The 20,721-nt window shown below is 40.8% G+C and overlaps 2 protein-coding genes across 3 annotated transcripts in view; one reads left to right on the forward strand and one right to left on the reverse strand.

The window, feature by feature from the left end:
- The window catches only part of LOC129378015 (guanine nucleotide-binding protein G(olf) subunit alpha), a 71,627-nt gene extending 68,815 nt beyond the window's left edge, over nucleotides 1-2,812 (forward strand). For both annotated transcript variants that reach the window (XM_055058258.1, XM_055058259.1), the window contains exon 12: nucleotides 581-2,812. In XM_055058258.1, the coding sequence (XP_054914233.1) occupies nucleotides 581-727 (147 nt within the window). In that variant the 3' untranslated portion in view covers nucleotides 728-2,812. The remainder of the gene's footprint in view (nucleotides 1-580) is intronic.
- Nucleotides 2,813-3,403: 591 nt separating this feature from the next.
- mppe1 (metallophosphoesterase 1) lies at nucleotides 3,404-17,721 on the reverse strand. Its single transcript, XM_055058261.1, has 9 exons — nucleotides 17,146-17,721; nucleotides 16,913-17,021; nucleotides 14,067-14,170; nucleotides 9,209-9,289; nucleotides 7,012-7,120; nucleotides 6,776-6,853; nucleotides 6,235-6,357; nucleotides 5,994-6,134; nucleotides 3,404-4,060 (listed from the first exon to the last, which is right to left on the reverse strand). The coding sequence occupies exons 1-9, from the start codon at nucleotides 17,394-17,396 to the stop codon at nucleotides 3,878-3,880; spliced, it is 1,179 nt and encodes a 392-aa protein (XP_054914236.1). The 5' UTR covers nucleotides 17,397-17,721; the 3' UTR covers nucleotides 3,404-3,877.
- Between the last annotated feature and the right edge of the window lie 3,000 nt (nucleotides 17,722-20,721).

Raw genomic sequence — 20,721 nt, forward strand, 5'->3', positions numbered from 1 at the left:
CAAGTTTTCAGATTATTTCACTCATAGCAAGACATTTTCTCCATTTTGAAAGTTAACTAATCTTCCAATGGAACTAGTACTTTTTCAATATTATTAAAGAATTGTTGACTTAAAACATTTTCTATTTCTTGCTGAAAAGGTACCTGCAAGTTATTTCAAGTGTAATATGATATTTGCACTAGAAACCAGACAAATACTTGGTAAAACTGTGATTTTGCTGTGTAGGAACACAAAAGTGGATTGGTCAGAGAAAAAAAAAAATCCATATTTTCCTAAATCAAATTCAAATTCAGAAATACTTTATTGATCCCAAAGGTAAATTAAATGTTGTTGTAGCTCATATTAATTCAAGTTCTTCAGACTTACTGTAGACTGTGATGACTGTTGACAGGAAAGCTCTCCTGTAGCAGTCTGTATTACAGTGAATCTGAAGGAGCCTCTGACTGAAGACGCTCTGTCTCGTGCAGAGGATGGTCAGGGTTGTTCATCATTTCCTCGACTTCTCGGTTCAGTCGTTTTTACCGCCCGCTGAGGGCTTTTATTCTGACACCCTGACGGTTTCCTGTCGTCTCGCCTGCAGCGGATCAGCACTGCGAGCGGCGACGGCAGACATTACTGCTACCCACACTTCACCTGCGCCGTGGACACGGAGAATATCCGGCGGGTGTTCAACGACTGCCGGGACATCATCCAGAGAATGCACCTGCGGCAGTACGAACTGTTGTGATGGACGGCAGAGACGCGTCCCTTTCTCTCTCTCTCTCTGTTTCTGTCTCTCTCTCTCTGTTGGCCCCTCTGTGTTTCCTCTCTGCCACTCTGCATCCTTGACGAACCCTTTCTATTCCCCAGAGACCCTCAGATTCCCCCTCCTGTCGAGGAATATGAAGTACTACTGAAGTGTGTCAAATCCTCTTCATCTTCTCAACTTTTTTGTACTTTTTTTCTTGATTTATCCCCTTTAATCCGATGATGTTATTGGAAGTTTGGGGAACAAAGTTGTCACGTGCTGCTTCTTGAATATTTTTCTTTGAATCCTTTTTTTTTTTTTTCAAACGCCTTCATTTTTGTCATTCCACTAAGCCTCAGGCTACCTCCTGATTTGATTTTTGATTTTTTTTTTGCCCCGATTATTGTTTTTTTGGGACCTGCTTTGGTAAAGAGTGTGGAAATAAAAAAAAAGAAAAGAAAAAACACACACACACCGACAGGACCTCAGTGTAGAGGCAGGAATGAACCGCCACCGTAACTTCACCGCCGCCGCCTCCTCCATCATTTGACGGAGAGAGGAACCATTTCCTTTAAAAATTCTTCTTTTTATTGTTTATTTTATTTCTCCAGAGGAAACATACACACAATGTAGCATCATAATATTTATTACCCGCCCTGTCACGATGTTGGCTTGCCGAGAGACTTGTGGAGCGAGAGATGAGATTAAAAAGGAAGGGAAAGAAGGGCAGGAAATAACGTGATGACGACTGAGCTCTCTGCACCTTAGCCCTGCTGCCTCCACAGACTCGAACCGGCGTCCTTTTTCTGGTTTTATTGTTTTTTGTTTTTTTTTCCACCCTTTATAGCTTAGAGATACCCAAGAGGAGGAGGGCGGGAGGGGAAAAAATGTATTTGTTGGTTTTTTTTTTGTTAACTTGTACACTGTGCAAGGTCGAATTATCCTGTACAGACTGTAAAATGTAATATTATTTTGTACAACTTAATTGAAAGAAAAACAAATCTACTTGTAGATCTTTGTGCCTTGATTATGGCTGTACCTGTAAATGAGCTCAGATGTAAGTATGTTTTCGACTGCGCTGTACAGCTTGATGTCAAAAACTCTTATCGGCAGCGAAGAGACTGCGGGTAGGGGACTTTCTCTGTAGAGTTTAGTTTTTTCTGGTTTATAAAAATAAAGGAAATGCTGTTTAGTAAAAAACGGGGGAGAAAAAGAAAAAGAAAAAAATATTGACAAAAAAAAATCCTAAAAACCTGTATACATTATGCAAATTAACCACTTACCTGCAGTGAAGACCAGATGTTGCAGCGCCATGCCTTTTTTTTTCTTTTTTTCTCGTTGTTTTAGTTTTGCTTTTGTTTTTTCTCCTTATATATATAAATATATATAAATATATTTTTTGAATTTTACAGCTTTAAACAAACATTGGAAAATCCATTGAAAGTGTCCAAATTGCAACCTGGTGTTGTTTTAATAGGAACCAACTTACTTTTTGTTTTTTGTTTTAGTTTTTCGAGATGAAGTGTGTGAGATCTGTGCTGATGTGCGTGCCTGTGCGCATGTGTACATAAGAGAAACATAGACTCACAGACACATCGTGTGCGTATGCGAGGCCGAGTGCGTGTCGTGCGTGTAAAATTTTATAAATGTATGTACATGTAAATTTATAGGTCTATATAAATATATATGTACAATTATACATGTTTAATTATGTGTGTGCCTAGGTGTACATACCTATGTATGTATACGGTAAATATGTATACATACACACATAGGAAAGCATGTTTAGGATGAAGATGAATAAATGAGAGCGTGCAATATTAGTAATTCTTTGGTCCTTTGGAGCCATACTTTAATGGCACAGGCACTATGAATGTGTGAGCAGCACCCAACAAGATGAGCTCTTTTCCTTGTACAAACAGCATCAGCCTTTTTTTCTTCTGCTACCGTACACGTCTATCCCCGAAAGAGAGTGAACTGACTGGAGGTGCGAAAAGCCTTGTTTGGGCCTTGGGAGGATGATTAAATGACGTTTTTATTTTCTTTAAATAAAGAGGCACATTAGAGGACTTTGCTTTATTTCCACCCTGGTGTCCAGCTGTGTCCATTTTGTTTTTTCCTCTTCTTTTGATTTCTTTTGTTTGTTTGTTTTTGGTGTGTTTTTTTAAGGCAGCAGAAAGAGCAGGGAAAGGCTTGGTCACTTTGGGTTTTAAATCAGTTTTTAACTATTTTAAAAGAGTTTTAGCCATGACTTGGTTAACAGCAGTGGTGGGCACACTTATGCTAATTGCTAACTGTAGTACAGCTAGCTTCCTAAATTATTAAACTAATTTATTTGGGTTTTTAGTAAACGCTCAGTTGAATAAAATGTTAAAATTTTGGTTATCAACTGTTTAAAAATTCTTCAAGAAGTTAAGATGTTTATATTCATGCTTTTATTTTGAAGTGTTTATATTAACCCCCCACCCCAATAACTTTATTGAAATAATATGTAAATTATTAAATTTGCGCTTAAGTGTTGTAGTTTTAGCACCTTAGCTTCCGCTAAATAGGCTCTGTTGGAGGTTAGCGTAACTATTTAGCGATCTGTGCCCACCACTGGTGAACAGTATCAAATTTTTGACTTCCGAGGTAACTTGAACGCATCATCACATGACTACAGGTTTTCTGAAGTAAATGTTAATAAAAAGAAATGGCATCTTTAGAAATTAAACCAAAACGTTTCTGCAAAAAAATAATTGCTGATAGACAATTTTCTTGTTCTCTGCTTCGTTTTTTTTTTTCACCAGAAAACTTTATTAAGAACATCTCATCAGAAACTTGTCAACAATTTGGCACAGAAAGTCTTGGTTAAATACATCCTGATACAGATCATAAAAAACAACGAGCAGCGGTGACGGATGGTCTGACATCAAGAACAGGTTTAAAAAATGGAAATAAATCATGATTGGCACCTACGACTCACAGCAGCAGCGTTTATTTACACGTCCAGTCCGAAAAATTAAAACCGATTATCCTCATCAATGCCAGCACTGATTTACACATTTAGATATAAATATACTGACGTCCTTCACATGATTCAACAAACAAACTGAGGCTGTGCGGGCGGATTGGCGGTTACCAGGCGAGGTGCACTCTGGGTAACGTAGTTCACAGGGACTTGTGCTTCCCCAGCAGGCAGAGGCTGAGCTGCAGCAGCCCCTTCATCCACAGACAGTGCGCCAGCAGCAGCAGCAGCACCCCGGCTCCGGCCGAGCAGTACACCCCGATCACCGTGCTCTCCTCCGGGAGGAAACACTTGGACAGGGAGTGATCGCCGGGCGACAGCGACGCCTGCGGACGGAGAGAGACGTTAGCCGCCTGCGAGTTCTCCACGTTCGCCACCAGGGGGCGCCCGGAAGCCCAACAGCTGCAGCATTTTTTGTGAAGCAAAACTGATGAGGAAAAAATCAGGTTAGAGAGTTAAACAGAAAAATGCAAACAGATTAAAAAAGGAAAAAATAATTTTTATAGAAAGAAACCTCACAAAATTTCACAAAACAAACTAAAATAATTAAATTAGATTAGAATATCAAAACATGATTCACAATTTTACAATAAAAAAAAAAACAGCAGAAGCAAAATAATTATTAATTCTCTTTTCTTTTGTCCTTCCTCATGGATACCTGTTGAACACATCTGCGAATGTTTGGTGACCTTTAACCTCAAATACCAATCAGGCATTTCACAGTAATTGATTATTCTATCATTTATTCTGATGATTAATCAATCAGATTTTTTTTAAAATGGCACATTTTTACAATATTAGAAATACATCACAACACAGATATAAAGAAATAATTCATTTTTAAATAAGAAAATAAATAAATTGTAACAATAGCATTGGTTTAAAATTCACCTCATCGTTTGTAGCAAATAATGAAACTACAGCTAAAAATGAACGTGAAAAGGGTCGACTGTTCCAGAACGCATCGATAAAACCGTTTAAATAGCACTAAGCATTCAATAAGTACTTCTGAAAATTAAAAAACATTGAACATCTTTTCACTTTATCAGTCCCACCAGGTTGCTTGACAGTTTTTGAGATTTTTTGCAATAAAAAAACAGATTTTGTGGTGCTAACTTAGAAAGTTTTGCTAAGAATTTTGCACTTATTTCTGATGGTGAATGTAACTTTGTGTTACTCGTCATGTCAGTCAGAGACTATAACTAAACACCAAGGTAGTCTGAGGCAGCAGTCATAGAAATAAGGAATACTGCCATCTGCTGGTGGGAGTTAGCATAATTTAAATCCAATATTTTTTACCATTTCAGTGAAAACGTTGCTATAAACTCAGTTATTTAACAGGAAGAAAACTAAAATAATTTAAGATTGTTTTCCTCTTTCTGCTGCCCTTCATTTTTCTATTTGCATACTTTTCTACTGTATATAATTGTTTTGTTTTTAAGGATATTTCCCAACTGTAACTACGACTACGTAACAATTAGTTGATTTTGTGATTTTTCGCAGTCGCAGAATCATAAAAAGTTGGAGAGACTGATTAATAGACCTGGTGAGCTGCAGTTAAGAGTGGCCCAGTCAAAGTTCAATTGGGAATCTGACAAAACTTTATAAATACAATTTCCACAGATGCTCTCAATCTAATCCGACTGAGCTGGAGTTGATTTGCAAGTATCATTGGATACTTTAAATCAGACAAAATTAACACAAGAGTAACTTTTCAGAGCTTATTTTAAGTAAATATCTAAAACAAAAGTGTTGAAAACTTAGAATAAATTCACCTAAATTTGTAATTTTTTCCCATATCTGATTATTTCACTTAAAAATTGACATTTTTCACAGGTTATAAGTGAAATAATCTGCCCCTTTTAGACCAATATTAATAAGTTAAAACCAGCTGCTATATCTTGGTGAAAAGTTACTGTTACTTTTTTTTTTCCAAGGGTACTAATTTATTTCCACTAGAAACTGGAGAAACTTTCAACTTTTTAATACAAAATAAAATCCCAACGAAACTGAGCAGTAAATAGAACCGCATGTTCAGAGGCTGGACAAATCAAGTCATACAAATCAAGACTGGATTTGTTTTGTCATTACACTTTTCATTGAGTCGATTTCTACAAATTCCAGCATTTTTAGGTTTCGAAACTGCAAAGTTTAGTAAAAAAATCTACTGTAACCAACTTAGGGTAATTTGAAGGTGCAAAAACAACTAAACATGAAATGATCTGTCTCTCCGCAGGGCGTTTCTGTGCTGCCACTCACCAGGATGAAGCTGGGGTTATTCCTGTTCCTCCAGCTGAAAGACGGCACACTGATTTCTGGGTACTTGTTGTCATGGAGAACCTCGCATCCGCTGTGGGTGTGTCCGCTCAGGATGAGCCGCGGCTTAAACCACTGCAGCAGCTGAAGAGGGAGAAGAAGAAAAGACCCAAATCCACCTTAGAAGCTGCTTCCTCACATCCCCGCTTTCATCACCTCAAGGCGAACGCCGCAGGAGACTCACGCGCTGGGAGGCCTCCTTCGACAACACGTCGTACTTCTCTCTGAACAGCAGGTGGCGCTCTTCAGGCGGCGCTGCGTCCTGCCCGGTGCAGCTGGCATCGCTCACTCGGTACAGCGGGTAGTGCTGCAGGAGAAGCAGATGTCACCACATCTGGGTGTTAAACGTCAGAGAAACGATGGGAAAGTCTAAACCTGAAGCTGCAAAACTGAGACAGAAAAGTCTGATGCTGCTGCTGCATCAAGCTGAAAGTACAGCAATAAATATACATATTTAATATTATCATTTTAGCTTCTGAAATTGAATTATTTGTATCTTGAGTATTTTTATAATATTGCACCCAATGGGATAATTCACAGCAAAATCTGCAGGCATTTTTTAAGTCTGATTAATCTGTTAATCTTGATAATAATCGTTATTTGTAGCCTTACACTCTTCCATAAAGGGTAGATTTATCCAACTATCCTGTCATCTTTGTTGGCCATAAAACTGATTTTGAAATGTAGGACTGAGCGGAGCAGCTCCAGAGTTTATCCCGGTTTACCTGCAGCATAATGGGAGCGGTGGGAGGATACTGGGAGCCCTCGCAGTTCTCTGTCTCGTCACCGTCAGACTGCGACTTCTGCAGGAGTGAACACACAGGGACTGTTTTACCTCTGATTATGTTACTGGACAGAAAAGAGGAAAATGTTCAGAACAAAACATGCACAACACTTCATTCCCAAGGAACTGATGTTCAAATTGTACCAACGATGGCTGCCGGCAGAAACTTGCTCTCACCTGAAGAGAGCAGTTGAGGTCTCTGGAGAGTTTGATCAGGTCCTTTTCCACCGACTGGCAGATGGGACAGCTGTCGCCGTGCAGCGCCACGCTGTTCACCAGCAGGAAGCTGCAGACAGGAGGGGAGCAGCAGCACAAGATCACCTGATTTTTATTGCTAGTTTAGCTGCAGCTTGGGATTTCTGAGTTCATGGGGAAACGTTTTTCAGTTGCTTTTCTTCAAAGGTTCGACAGATTTTAAGTGAAATTTAGACTCATTATGGTAAATTATCAGATACTTTGACTCAGTTCTTAGTTCTGTTTTTACTGGATGGATGGATGGATGGATGGATGGATGGATGGATGGATGGATGGATGGATGGATGGATGGATGGATGGATGGATGGATGGATGGATGGATGGATGGATGGATGGATGGATGGATGGATGGATGGATGGATGGATGGAACAACATGTAGGTGAGGGATTAGAGTCTCTAATCGCCGCCGTTTTCCAGATAATCTAGCTTTTCTAATCCAGACCTGGAAACTTCTCTGTCGTTTTCCAGACTCCATGTTTTCCAGACTCCATGTTTTCCAGATTCCATGTTTTTCAGACTCCATGTTTTCCAGACTCCATGTTTTCCAGAACGGTGATCAGCAACAATCCTGTCAGAATAAATGACCCGTTTTCTCCCTGACGCTCTCGTTCACTCGCTGCCTTTCACGCATTGCTGAGGAATCATTGATTCCAGTTGCAGCAGCAACTCCATCTGTCTGGTGGAGAAACTTTACAACACGAACCTGAGAAGCTTTTCAACATAAAGTTAAGTTTGAGTCGATGCACCTTCCTAACGTATTCAAACAAATCTAAGAAAGTTAACTACTGCCAGCATTAAGTGCCGTTATAAACCTTTGAGGACCGCAGAGGTGATGCAGCCTGCAGGGCGGCGCAGGGGCAACTCGGCAGCCTCTGCACTTTTAACGCGGATCAGGATTGCAAAATGCACCGACGCAGCAGAAACTCAGCGGAGAGCAGTGAGCCTGGCAGAGGAAAACCCCACCGAGGGAAGTTTCTCTTCCAGATCGGCTCAGCAACTCTTTATCTGAAGCATCAAATCCAGCAGCTACAGGGAGAGATTTGGTTCTCCTCCACCAGCCGACCTTTCAGCTTTTATCGCCAAAGTCGGCCAAGACGCGACGGGATCAATCCTGGGGAAGCGCTAATTCCTGATAAGATCCCAGGATGTCTGCTGACAGCTGGCAGACGATAAAACGTCTCCCGGCGACACCTGCAGCTAAGATTGAAAAATACTGTTTAATTCAGATTTATTGAAAATGGTGATATATGGTAAGATCTCCTGTAGCAATCTGTATTACAGCTACTCTGAATGAAGCCTCTGACTGAAGACACTCAATCGATTATTCTAATGCTTTAATCAAACTTTTTAAAATAGCCACATTCTACAGATTCTATTCATACAATATTAGAAATTTTAAAATGCAAATAAACACACAATTCAGTTCCTTTTCTGAATAAGAAAATAAGAATTTCATTGTCTAAAATGCAAGAACAGGATTTCTGAAGGTAAAACTTTCCCACTTGAGGAGTTTTGAGTAAAATATTTTAAAAATTAAGATGTTTTTACCTTAAAAGGCAAAATATCTTCATATTTTATACAGTTTTGGCTTAATTACTGTTCTTAACATGCTGTTATTTTTCAGCAAATTTCTATTATTTTGAGTCTGTGTACTCAGGTTATCAATTAATCGTTTACTAAATTAGTTGATGGTGATTTCACTAATTAATTAATCACAACTAATCCAATTAAAGGTTTCAGTAATATGAGATGTTCCCAAAAATATGCAGATTTTTCACCATTAATAAAATCTAAATCAGAACATAATTAGATTTGAAACTAGGTCAAACATTTTAATCAAGGTTAGTGGATTGTCAGTAATTAATTATTCACAACTAATTGGATTTTAAAATATATGATAGAAATAGTTTTATCTATTCATCCATCCTTCCTTTTCTCCATCTGATATTTGTCAATATTTTCCTAAATATTGACAAAATAAGCAAATTTTTTATGCTAAATTATTGAATAAATAGGCATATGAACTTAACAAAGATATTTATTGTTTTTAATCAGTTATTAAATAACATAAATAACTTCAACCAAGCATTTTATGCTTTTCTGCTGCTTGCCACTCACTTGACTCCCCTTTTGGTAACGATCCTGGTGGAAGAGGCGTTGAAGACCTTTTCAAAGCGCTGCAGCTTGAACCAGTCCATCCTGCAGGGGAGACGCAACAGAGACGCAAACAGTTGAAGAGCCGCGGCTCAGCCCGGCGCGTCACGCCTGTCATGCACTGTTACATAAGAGCTGTGCCAGTTCCGATCCCTGCTGCACGGATCGAGTCAAAGCCCGTAAGAGCAGCGACATAATCCCACATCTCTGAAGCACATGCATCAAAAACTGAACTGCGAGATTATTTTCTGCACCGCGTGTCACTTTCCTTCTGGAAAAACAACGAACGCAGCGTCTCTGCAAGCCTTCAGCATCGCATCAAAAATACACTGAGGAAAGTGTATTTCCTCAGAGCTGCTGCTGCTGCTCCTACTGCTGCTGCAGCTGCTACTGCTGCAGCTGCTGCTGCAGCTGCTACTGCTGCTGCTGCTGCAGCTGCTGCTGCTACTGCTGCTGCTGCTGCTGCTGCTGCTACTGCTGCTGCTGCTGCTACTGCTGCTGCTGCTGCTGCTACTGCTGCTGCTACTGCTGCTGCTGCTGCTGCTACTGCTGCTGCTGCTACTGCTGCTGCAGCTGCTGCTACTGCTGCTGTTGCAGCTGCTGCTACTGCTGCTGCTGCTACTGCTGCTGCTGCTGCTGCTACTGCTGCTGCTGCTGCTGCTACTGCTGCTGCTGCTGCTACTGCTGCTGCTGCTACTGCTGCTGCAGCTGCTGCTACTGCTGCTGCTGCTGCTGCTACTGCTGCTGCTGCTGCTGCTGCTGCTGCTGCTACTGCTGCTGCTGCTGCAGCTGCAGCTGCTACTGCTGCTGCTGCTGCTGCCGCTGCTGCTGCTGCTGCTGCTGCTGCTGCTGCTGCTGCTGCTGCAGCTGCTGCTACTGCTGCTGCTGCTGCTACTGCTGCTGCTGCTGCTGCTACTGCTGCTGCTACTGCTGCTGTTGCAGCTGCTGCTACTGCTGCTGCTGCTGCTGCTGCTACTGCTGCAGCTGCTGCTGCTACTGCTACTGCTGCTGCTGCTGCTGATGCTGCTGCTGCTGCTGCTGCTGCTGCTGCTGCTGCTACTGCTGCTGCTGCTGCTGCTGCTGCTGCTGCTGCTGCTGCTGCAGCTGCTGCTACTGCTGCAGCTGCTGCTACTGCTGCTGCTGCTGCTGCTACTGCTGCTGCTGCTGCTGCTGCTGCTACTGCTGCTGCTGCTGCTGCTGCTGCTGCTGCTGCTGCTGCTGCTGCTGCTGCTGCTGCTGCTGCTGCTGCAGCTGCTGCTGATACTGCTGCTGCTGCAGCTGCTGCTGCTACTGCTGCTGCTGCTGCTGCTGCTGCTGCTACTGCTGCTGCTGCTGCTGCTACTGCTGCTGCTGCTACTGCTGCTGCTGCTACTGCTGCTGCTGCTACTGCTGCTGTTGCAGCTGCTGCTACTGCTGCTGCTGCTGCTGCTGCTACTGCTGCAGCTGCTGCTGCTACTGCTACTGCTGCTGCTGCTGCTGCTGCTGCTGCTGCTACTGCTGCTGCTGCTGCTACTGCTGCTGCTGCTACTGCTGCTGCTGCAGCTGCTGCTACTGCTGCAGCTGCTGCTACTGCTGCTGCTGCTACTGATACTGCTGCTGCTGCTGATACTGCTGCTGCTGATACTGCTGCTGCAGCTGCTGCTGCTGCTGCAGCTGCTGCTACTGCTGCAGCTGCTGCTACTGCTGCTGCTGCTGCTGATACTGCTGCTGCTGCTGATACTGCTGCTGCTGCTACTGCTGCTGCTGCTGCTGCAGCAGCAGCTGCTGCTGATACTGCTGCTGCTACTGCTGCAGCTGCTGCTACTGCTGCTGCTGATACTGCTGCTGCTGCTGATACTGCTGCTGCTGCTGCTGCTACTGCTGCTGCTGATACTGCTGCTGCTGCAGCAGCAGCTGCTGCTGATACTGCTGCTGCTGCAACTGCTGCTGCTACTGCTGCTGCTGCTGCTGCTGCTGCTGCTACTGCTGCTGCTGCTGCTGCTACTGCTGCTGCTGCTACTGCTGCTGCTGCTACTGCTGCTGCTGCTACTGCTGCTGTTGCAGCTGCTGCTACTGCTGCTGCTGCTGCTGCTGCTACTGCTGCAGCTGCTGCTGCTACTGCTACTGCTGCTGCTGCTGCAGCAGCTGCTGCTGATACTGCTGCTGCTACTGCTGCTGCTGCTGCTGATACTGCTGCTGCAGCTGCTGCTACTGCTGCAGCTGCTGCTACTGCTGCTGCTGCTACTGATACTGCTGCTGCTGATACTGCTGCTGCAGCTGCTGCTGCTGCTGCAGCTGCTGCTACTGCTGCAGCTGCTGCTACTGCTACTGCTGCTGCTGCTGCTGATACTGCTGCTGATACTGCTGCTGCTGCTGCTACTGCTGCTGCTGATACTGCTGCTGCAGCTGCTGCTGCTGCTGCAGCTGCTGCTACTGCTGCAGCTGCTGCTACTGCTGCTGCTGCTGCTGATACTGCTGCTGCTGCTGATACTGCTGCTGCTGCTACTGCTGCTGCTGCTGCTGCAGCAGCAGCTGCTGCTGCTGCTGCTGCTGCTACTGCTGCAGCTGCTGCTGCTACTGCTACTGCTGCTGCTGCTGCAGCAGCTGCTGCTGATACTGCTGCTGCTACTGCTGCTGCTGCTGCTGCTACGTAAACAAACATTTCATATGAATTTGTTTTACATTTTCATGGCTTGATGATATTGCATAAATTTGAAATATTCCTCCAATTTAAGCGACTCATAAAATAAAACATATGAGAAAGTGGACAGATTAGCAAGTTTTGTTGTTTCTATGGTGATTTAATGATCAAGTTTTCCAGGGAAATGTTGGAGATACTAGCAAAAGATTTATGTTTAAATATCTCAGGGCCACAACAGGCTTTTTTGGGGCCCTGGGCAGATTTCTGTCTAAAGGCCCCCATACCAACATGTTCGTCATTGCTAAGCTACTCTATTTCTATAGCATACCTACTATCATTAGCATCTATTTTATGTCATAGCAGTGTTGTTATGGCTATTGATTTGAATCCAAAAAATAATGCAGAATATTTCAAATATTTGAAAGTAACATCAGCTAATAAATACTGATGTATTACAGTAAGCAAGATAATGAGTTTGATATATTGTAATATAAGACATATTTTAAATAGTTTTCTATGTGTAATAATATCATATATATGTGTGTGTGTGTGTGTGTGTGTATAAATAAATTATTAACAATGTATATAAATCACATTGAGTTATCTTACAAAAAACAGACTTTTAAATGTAAAGAAAGAGTGAAATTCTTTAAATAAAGTCAGTCTGCAGAGCTGGAGGAGACGTTTCCCAAAGGACTTCAGTTTGTAACTGAAGCAAAAAGTCATTTTTACAAAGTATTGACTAAGAGCAGGCTGAATGTAAACTCTTGATATTTTGAAAATCATCTCTCATTTTCCTTCTGCATCACAATTATGAATCACTGTTTGTCTATCCACCACACAAGATCCTAATAAAATGTGGCTCTGGACAGAATGTGATAATATTCAACGTTTATATATTTTTCCAGGCAATGTGTTACTTTGAAAGAACAGTCGGGTTTCATCCTAAAACGAGACTTTTCCAGTTGGCAGTGGTGCAACAATCTGTGTTTGGTTCACCTTTGTGCAGCAGGGTGGTGTGCAGAGAGATAATGAAGGAAACCTCAGTCAATAAAGCCTTTTGTGTTTTTCAAAGAGTGCAGACTGTGTGCACTGCAAAAACACAAAATCTAATACAAGTATTTATTTTTCTAGTTTCAAGTGAAAATATCTTAATACACTTAAAATAAGACCAAACTAACTTATAGATCTTTTTTAACAGATATAGGAGCTTGTTTTAAGTCAATAATTCCTTAATATTGATAAAAAGTTGCACTTGTAACATGGGGAAATACTAAAAGTGAAATAATCTGCCAGTGAACTTTTTAGAATTATTTTATTCATCTTGCTGAAATGTTACTAATAATGTAGTTCTGTCTCTTTCCAAGTCTTTTCAAGTTACAGTAGAAACTAAACAATAATACCAAGTTACATTTTGTGTTTTTGCAGTGTGTTGTCATTCCTACAGCACATAACTGCGTTATCTAACTCAACTCGTCCCGGTTGGTTCACACCTCAACCATTTCTGAAGCGTTTATGTAATGTGGACAAACTTGTCTCCTTTTGTTTTTCCGGCTCTGCAGCAGCAGAGACTTTCGCTGAAGCCTTCAAACATCTTTCTGGAACCTCAGAGTATTTCTGGAAGCAGCACTGCAAAAACACAAAATCCAACTATTTTGGTCTAGTTTCTAGTGAAAATATATTTATACACTTGAAATAAGACAAACTTACTTTATTGTGATTTTTGAGCAAGAAATATGAGCTTGATTTAGGCCAGTAATTCCTGAATATTTATATAAAGTACTAATTCCACTGGCAGATTATTTCACTGGTAATAAAACTTATTATTTCCCATATAATAAGCGAAATAATCTAGTTTTTATCAATGTTTAGGAATTAGCAAGCTCCTATTTCTTGTAAATTCGCTTTGTCACATTTAACTAAAACATTTAATTCAGTTCATTTATTCAAAACAAACGTTGCCTCAAATGTTTTCACCGAAAATATTTGCATTAGAAACCAGACAGGAAATATTTGGTGAGATTTTGTGACGGCAGTAAAAAAAAAAAAAAGAAATAATCTATATGCTCAGGCAGCGTGAGCTAATCTCAGTGTTTAATTCATCAGGATTTTCAGCAGCGTCCTGCGTCTGAAAGGTCAACCGTCGTTTTATTTTTTAAACAAAAGCAGCGGAGTGAAAACACAGAGGCGTTGTTTGCTTACTCATAATGAAACCCGATGTCGTGATTGCCGACCAGCACGACCAGTTCTGTGTCCGAGGAGTGCCTGAACATCCTGTGGAAGCGCCGCACGTCGTCCTCCCAGTGCTGCAGAGAAAAACAGAGACAGAGGGAGGTTTCAGAAATCCACCTGAGCAGTTCAGGAGTCCTAATGGGATCTCCAAGGAGGGCCATTAGGACTCGGCGGCTCCGAGTCCAGGCGCCCCGACAGAGGCCCTTAATTACCTCAGGGGTTTAAAGTTTTCTGTGATGAGGCTCTAATTGGCCCTCAGATGCTGCTTTTCTATTAGAGCTGAAACTATTAACATGTGAGGAGATTTAGCAGCTGGAGGATATTTATAACTCTGAAAAAAACGTTATGTCAAGTCAATCAGTTAAGTTTATGTGAATAGCACAAAGAGCTTTGCAGCATAATAACAGTCACTGACATGAAACATTAAATTTTGTTTGGTGCCGTCGTTACTCATCCAAATGTTGATTAATGTTTCCTTTATTATTCAGGGTGCACCAATTTATCAGCGCAGTTCCTTAATTTTGGGAGATCGGTGACCGGCCGATTTTTACACGTGAAGCGCCTTTGATCCACCGATCTTATCAAAGGTCTAAGAATCAACCACTGTCCATTTGCTTTCTGGTCAGAAAGGTTTGACTGACAAACCGGTCGTCCAAATCATGTCTGCACGTTTACAATTAACAACAGTGACCTCACTGTTAACAACATTCTTGCTAAATTCACCAACATTTCAGACATTATGTTACATTATTTTATAATATTTTATGTTACTTTATGTTTCATTATGTTTCATTATATTATGTTACATTATTTTATGATATTTTATGTTACATTATGTTACATTATGTTATACTGCAATATGCTGTTATGCTATTTTACATTGTTATTTCATGGTATACCATAAAATACATGGTACAGTAACAAAATCGGCCTTCTATCACCTGAAGAACATCTCCAGGATTAGAGGACTAATGTCTCAGCCAGATCTAGAGAAACTCATTCATGCCTTTGTCTTTAGTTGCATTGATTATTGCAACAGCATCTTCACAGGCCTGTCCAACAAATCAATCAAACAGCTGCAGCTGATCCAGAATGCTGCTGCTCGCGTTCTCACTAGAACCAGGAAGATAGAGACATAACACCAGTTTTAAAGTCCCTCCACTGGCTCCCTGTAGCTCAAAGAATAGATTTTAAAATACTGTTAGTTTACAAACCACTGAACGGTTTAGCACCACAATACATCAAAGATCTGCTGTTGTTGGATCAACCTTCCAGACTCTCAGGTTCTGGTTCTGGTTCTGATCTGCATCCCCAGAACCAGAACCAAGAGAGGAGAAACAGCTTTCAGCATCTATGGACCAAAAATTTGGAACAAACTTCCAGAAAACTGTAAAACAGCGGAAACCCTGACTTCCTTCAAATCTCAAGTAAAAACGCACCTGTTTAGAGTTGCATTTGAAATGTAATATGTATGGATTTGATTTTGTGGATATGTATGTAATTTATTTTATTTTTTTTAATTTTATTTTATTTTTTTTTCTCCTGTTGTGGGCAACGGGGCCCGGCGAATACCCGTGGTTAAACGGACGGCGGAGTCCGGCGGTAACAGGCGCTCAAATTCTGTGTCAAAGGGAAGGGGGAAGAAAGGGAAAGAAGAGGGAAGGAAAAAGAAAAGAAACAAAAAAAAAAAAACTTGGTATTTTATTCTATGTTGCATGCCTTTGTGTTTTGTGTTTATGATGTAAAGCACTTTGAAATGCCTTGTAGCTGAAATGTGCTATACAAATAAAATTTGATTGATTGATTGATATATCATAACATACATACAAAAAATAAGAACCTAGCATAACATGTATGTTATTTTATATTGGGTTAGTTTATCCTGAGCTCAGGCTGTTTTGGTCAAACTGGCTACTTTTCCTCACTCTGCTACTTCCTTCTTCTACTACTCTCCCATTTGCATAGTTTCCTATTAACTTTATATTTCCTCTGTATTTTATCTTCTCTTTATAGATGCAAAATTTCTTCTGGTATGCTATAAGTCAATGATTTGACGTAATCTCCTGGGTTTCCTTTTTATAATTAGAATAATTACTTTGGGCCGATAGATATAATCTAAAGAATCGTGAGCAAGTCAGAACATTTATTTAGGATTAGAGCTGCAGCCGGGTCCAGAAATGACAATAGAAGTGATAACTGCATATTTTTCTATTTATGTTTCGCAAACTGCTCAAACTTGATGATTATTTTTCTTCATATTCTCATATTTTATGATTTTTGAAGCATGAATGAAATAAATTAGGGGTGCTCCGATTAATGCGTCGATTTATGGGCCAATCGGCACCAATTTTCTCAATTTTGGGATCTCATCTGCCTCAGCAAAGGTCTAAAAATCATCCAGTCCCTCTCTGCTCTCCTGTGAGGGAGATTAGACGACCAGGCCGGCCCACCGGGTCATTTCTGCTCGTTTGCACAACAGTCACCTCCGTGTTGCCAACTCAGGGACTTTCTTGCTATTTCTTGTAACATTTCAAACAAAGAAAAAAATTGGAAAAGACCAAAATCGGAGTCGGCAGGTGAGGATTTTTAAAGATCGGTAATTATCGACCGGCCAAAATTGGTGCATCAGTGAAATAAATGGAGCATTGTGTGGAGAGATGGATGCAGGCTGCAGATGTTTACATCAGACCCTTCAGAATGTGGGCCCAAACAGAATCTGATCAGAACCCTCTAAATCCACATTATTTCCAAGCATTGTTAGGATCACCCAAAAGCAGTGCAGCTGCACTAGGAGGGAAAACATGGAGCTCTGTTACCTTCTGGGAGCTCCACTTGCCTTCGTCGAAGATATCCCCCAGAATAAAGACTATTTCGGGCTTGAGCAGCCACAGCGCGGTCTGGAAAGCCCGCTCCATCTGCCATTCCCTGCGTTTGGAAACAAGCCCGCTGTCATTATTTTATTTTTTATTTTTTGGGCTTTTCTTTTTATTGCCTCACCTCACCTCACCTTAGTGGTGTTTAAAATGGATGGGCAAAATGGAGAGATTACCTCCTGAGCTTGTCGAACCAGTGTCCCCCCACCGCTCCGAGGAGGTGCGTGTCCGACAGCACCATGGCGCGGACCGCCGCGTCCGCCGGCCGCCCGCCGGTGCCCTCTCCGCCCCGGGCACGGCTCAGCTTCGGCCAGGCGCACTTGAGGATGGTCGGGAAGTAGATGAGATACTCGCAGAAGAAGAAAGCGCCGAAAAGCAGCGCGATGAGCAGCGCCGCGACCACCGAGCTGCCGCTGAACTTCAGCATTTCTCCGCCAATCGGTGCTCGGGATGCCCAGACGAACCGAGCCGCCCGTCAGGCATCTCCCCAGCTCAGACCCGCAGACCCGGAGGGATTAATTATTATTAATATTATTATTATCACTTCAGCTCTCCCACAGAGGGATGCTCAGTTTAAAATGGCTGTGGAGCATCTGAGGGAAAAAAAGAGAAAAAAAAAGAAGAGGCGTTTTTTCGGGTCCGGTTCGGTGGACCCAGACGGAGATGTGAAAGTTCAGCTCGGCCTCGGCTCCTGGAGGGAGACGGCAGCATCAGTCAGCCTCTGTTTGGCAGCTTTTCAGCGCCGTCAAGCTGGAAACGACACTTCCGGTTGCAGATTTCTGCAAAATGAAGCAGAAAAACGAGCCGAACCGCGAGTCCTCTGCACAAATCTGGTTTTATTTTGAAGTTGCGTGCAAATTTATGGAGGACGCATACTGCCCGATTGGTGATAACTATAGAGAAACAAAAATGGTTTGATAAAGTGCCAGTAATCACTTCCAAAAATAAATTAAGAACTTTTTCAACTCATCTGGTTACATATGAATCAACGCAATTAATTTAACATTCTAAATATTATTTTATAATTTTAGTTCAAATCTTAGCTTCCTTCTTCTTTTTGTTTTCAGTTTTTATTTTTTGTATTTAACACACGTATTTGCTGTCATGTTTTTATTTATAATTTTTCTCATTCTGTATTTTTATTTTACCGACACTTTTATTTATTTGTTTATTTTCTCCTCTGACATTTCCACTTTGCATTTTCTCATCTTATATTTTCTCCTTTGTTCAATTATTTTCACATCTATTTTTTATGTTCTTAATGTTCTCTTTTCTTTTTCCCTTGGACTCTTTGTAAAAGTTTAAGGAAAAGGGGCAAAAGACGGATCATTTATTTTTATATATTATTGTACCTGCCCATTTTGGTAGGATCTGCCCTCCATACACTTTGCATCAGTTTGTTGCAAAGTGTTTCTATTTTGTATTTTTATCCAGGTTTAATTGTATTATTATTATTATTATTATTATTATTATTATTATTATTATTATTATTATTATGTAGCTGTGATGCAGAGTAAACTATTAGCAATCTTGCACCTGAACCTTTTGACAGTTGAGTATAATAATAATAATAATAATAATAATAATAATAATAATAATAATAATAATAATAATAATAATAATTTATATTTTTCATATTTTTTTCTAGAATTGTCAGACATTGCATATATTTTATGCTGGGTTTTTTTGGGGGGGATGAGAGAAACATTATTTTCTAGCAAATTTTTAAATTTCACAATTAGTGAAAATTGTGTTTTTGGTCATCCTGTAAATATTTATTACAGCATTACGTAACTTTTAGACTTTGTGCTATTTAAGAAATCAGGTGAAATGTTTTTGCAAGTCTTGGCTTCAGTTCTTGAAGATCTGTGATTTACAACACCTGCATACATTTTTAAATGGACAGAAATATCTTGAAATTAATGCCAAGAGAATTCTTTTCATAACACAAATTTTCTTACAACTTTGAAAGAATTTATTCCAACGTAATAGTTTGAGGATCCATCAAGTTTAAACAGTTTTTTTAAAGTCTGCAGAATGTACAAGTGAAACATTATTGTTGAATAACATGTCACATATATAGATCTATAGATCTATATATGTGACTCTGGTGTGATCAAAATTACATTTGCTTCATGCTGAGGCTTTTACTTTGGAAGAATATATAACTTCCGGTTAGGGCCACACTCATACACGTGAGATTTACTTCGTGTTTGAGAGAAAACAGACACTAAATTAAACAATTTGACGTGAAAGTTGTGCTTTTGTAAAAACGCTCCACCTGCGTTTGGCTGTAATAAAAACGTTTCTGTTGATAAACAATAATCTAATAAGGGAAACAGACAGATGGAAAGGAGACAACAGCGATGGGACAAATGAGATTAAGTGATTTGGGGATGAGATCTAATCAGCAGCAGACTGTTTATGAGCGCAGCCCCTTCACCTCTGATAGTAGTTGTGTCACCAGAGGCCAGATACTGGACAAACTGGTAGGTTTGGGGAAGAGAATCGATTTATTTAGATGCGTATTTGACCCTTTCAACACGCAGAATGAGGAAGATGAAAAGAGAAGCAGCACCAGGGGAACCTGCACGACGAGATGGAAACTTCCCATGACTGAGTGAAGAAGACTGGGGGTGGGAGGGGAGGAATGACCGCGACAGTGGCGCAAAAATGCGTCGCCTAGGGGCGCCTCTATAGAGGGGGCGCCAAATTACATTTTCTGAATTTAACAGCTGATTGAAAACTTCAGGGGTAAAAGATAAAAATGTGTCTTCATGCAGTAGCTGCACCCTTACACTCTGAATCCACCTTGCAGTTTAACATAGAGACGTTTAGGCGAAAGAAAATAAAAAGTATCCTGCTTCCAAAGCTTTGCATTGTAACAGGTAAATATGTTTAATGTCTCAGAGGTTCCTGAACTACAGAAGCAGAAGTATTCACTCTATCTCACTTCTACACACTTTGTTGCATAATAACTTCAAAATATTTTATTGGAACGTGATGTAATAAGTAAACTCAGTTATTTTATTGAAATGTAAAATCTGAAAGGTATGATTATAATTTAATATTTAACTTTTTTACTTTTACTTGAGTAAAAACATGTTGAAGTAGTTCTACTATTACCAGATCAAAATTTTTCCTAATCTGAACCTTTTTTTTCAAGGGTTGAACTTGTATAAAATCTATTTTATAATTAAATATAATTTTGGGGCTTTCTGTTATACAAACACAGTCAGAATTATGCATACAGGTTCAAATGTGTGCATACATTTTGGATAAACACATTTTATGTTGCACGTCAGCCATGAACGACTGCTGATGTTTCAGTCACATGTTACAGGTTTAATGAATCGAGACTCTGGTCTCAGTTTATCATGGGAAACTGCAAGGACAATCAGGATACTCAGAAAATAAAGATCAGTTGCAGGAACCTTGAACAGAACATACCTGTCCTACTCTTGTGTTTTACAGAAAGTCGTCAGGCCTGAATATCCGGTAGGGCGACAATCATTTGACTGACTCATAAACTGGTGAGCTAGTTTCCAGCGCACTTGCTGGTGAACAGGATTTATTGCTTTGCAAAACAAAAAACACAATAAAAAGTGAGGAAAACTGAAAAAGTCCGATTCATTCTTGTTGATTGTGCAGGAGGCTCTACTTCTGCTGTTCAAAGATGTGTAGTTGTGGCCAGCAGCAGCTTATTTTGACTAACCTGTTCAGGGAACCTTTAATGTCTGGGAGTTTGAGAT

This window comes from Poeciliopsis prolifica, unplaced genomic scaffold (genome assembly GCF_027474105.1).
Source record: "Poeciliopsis prolifica strain line A6 unplaced genomic scaffold, Auburn_PproV2 SCAFFOLD050, whole genome shotgun sequence".
NCBI classification, from domain to species: Eukaryota; Metazoa; Chordata; class Actinopteri; order Cyprinodontiformes; family Poeciliidae; genus Poeciliopsis; species Poeciliopsis prolifica.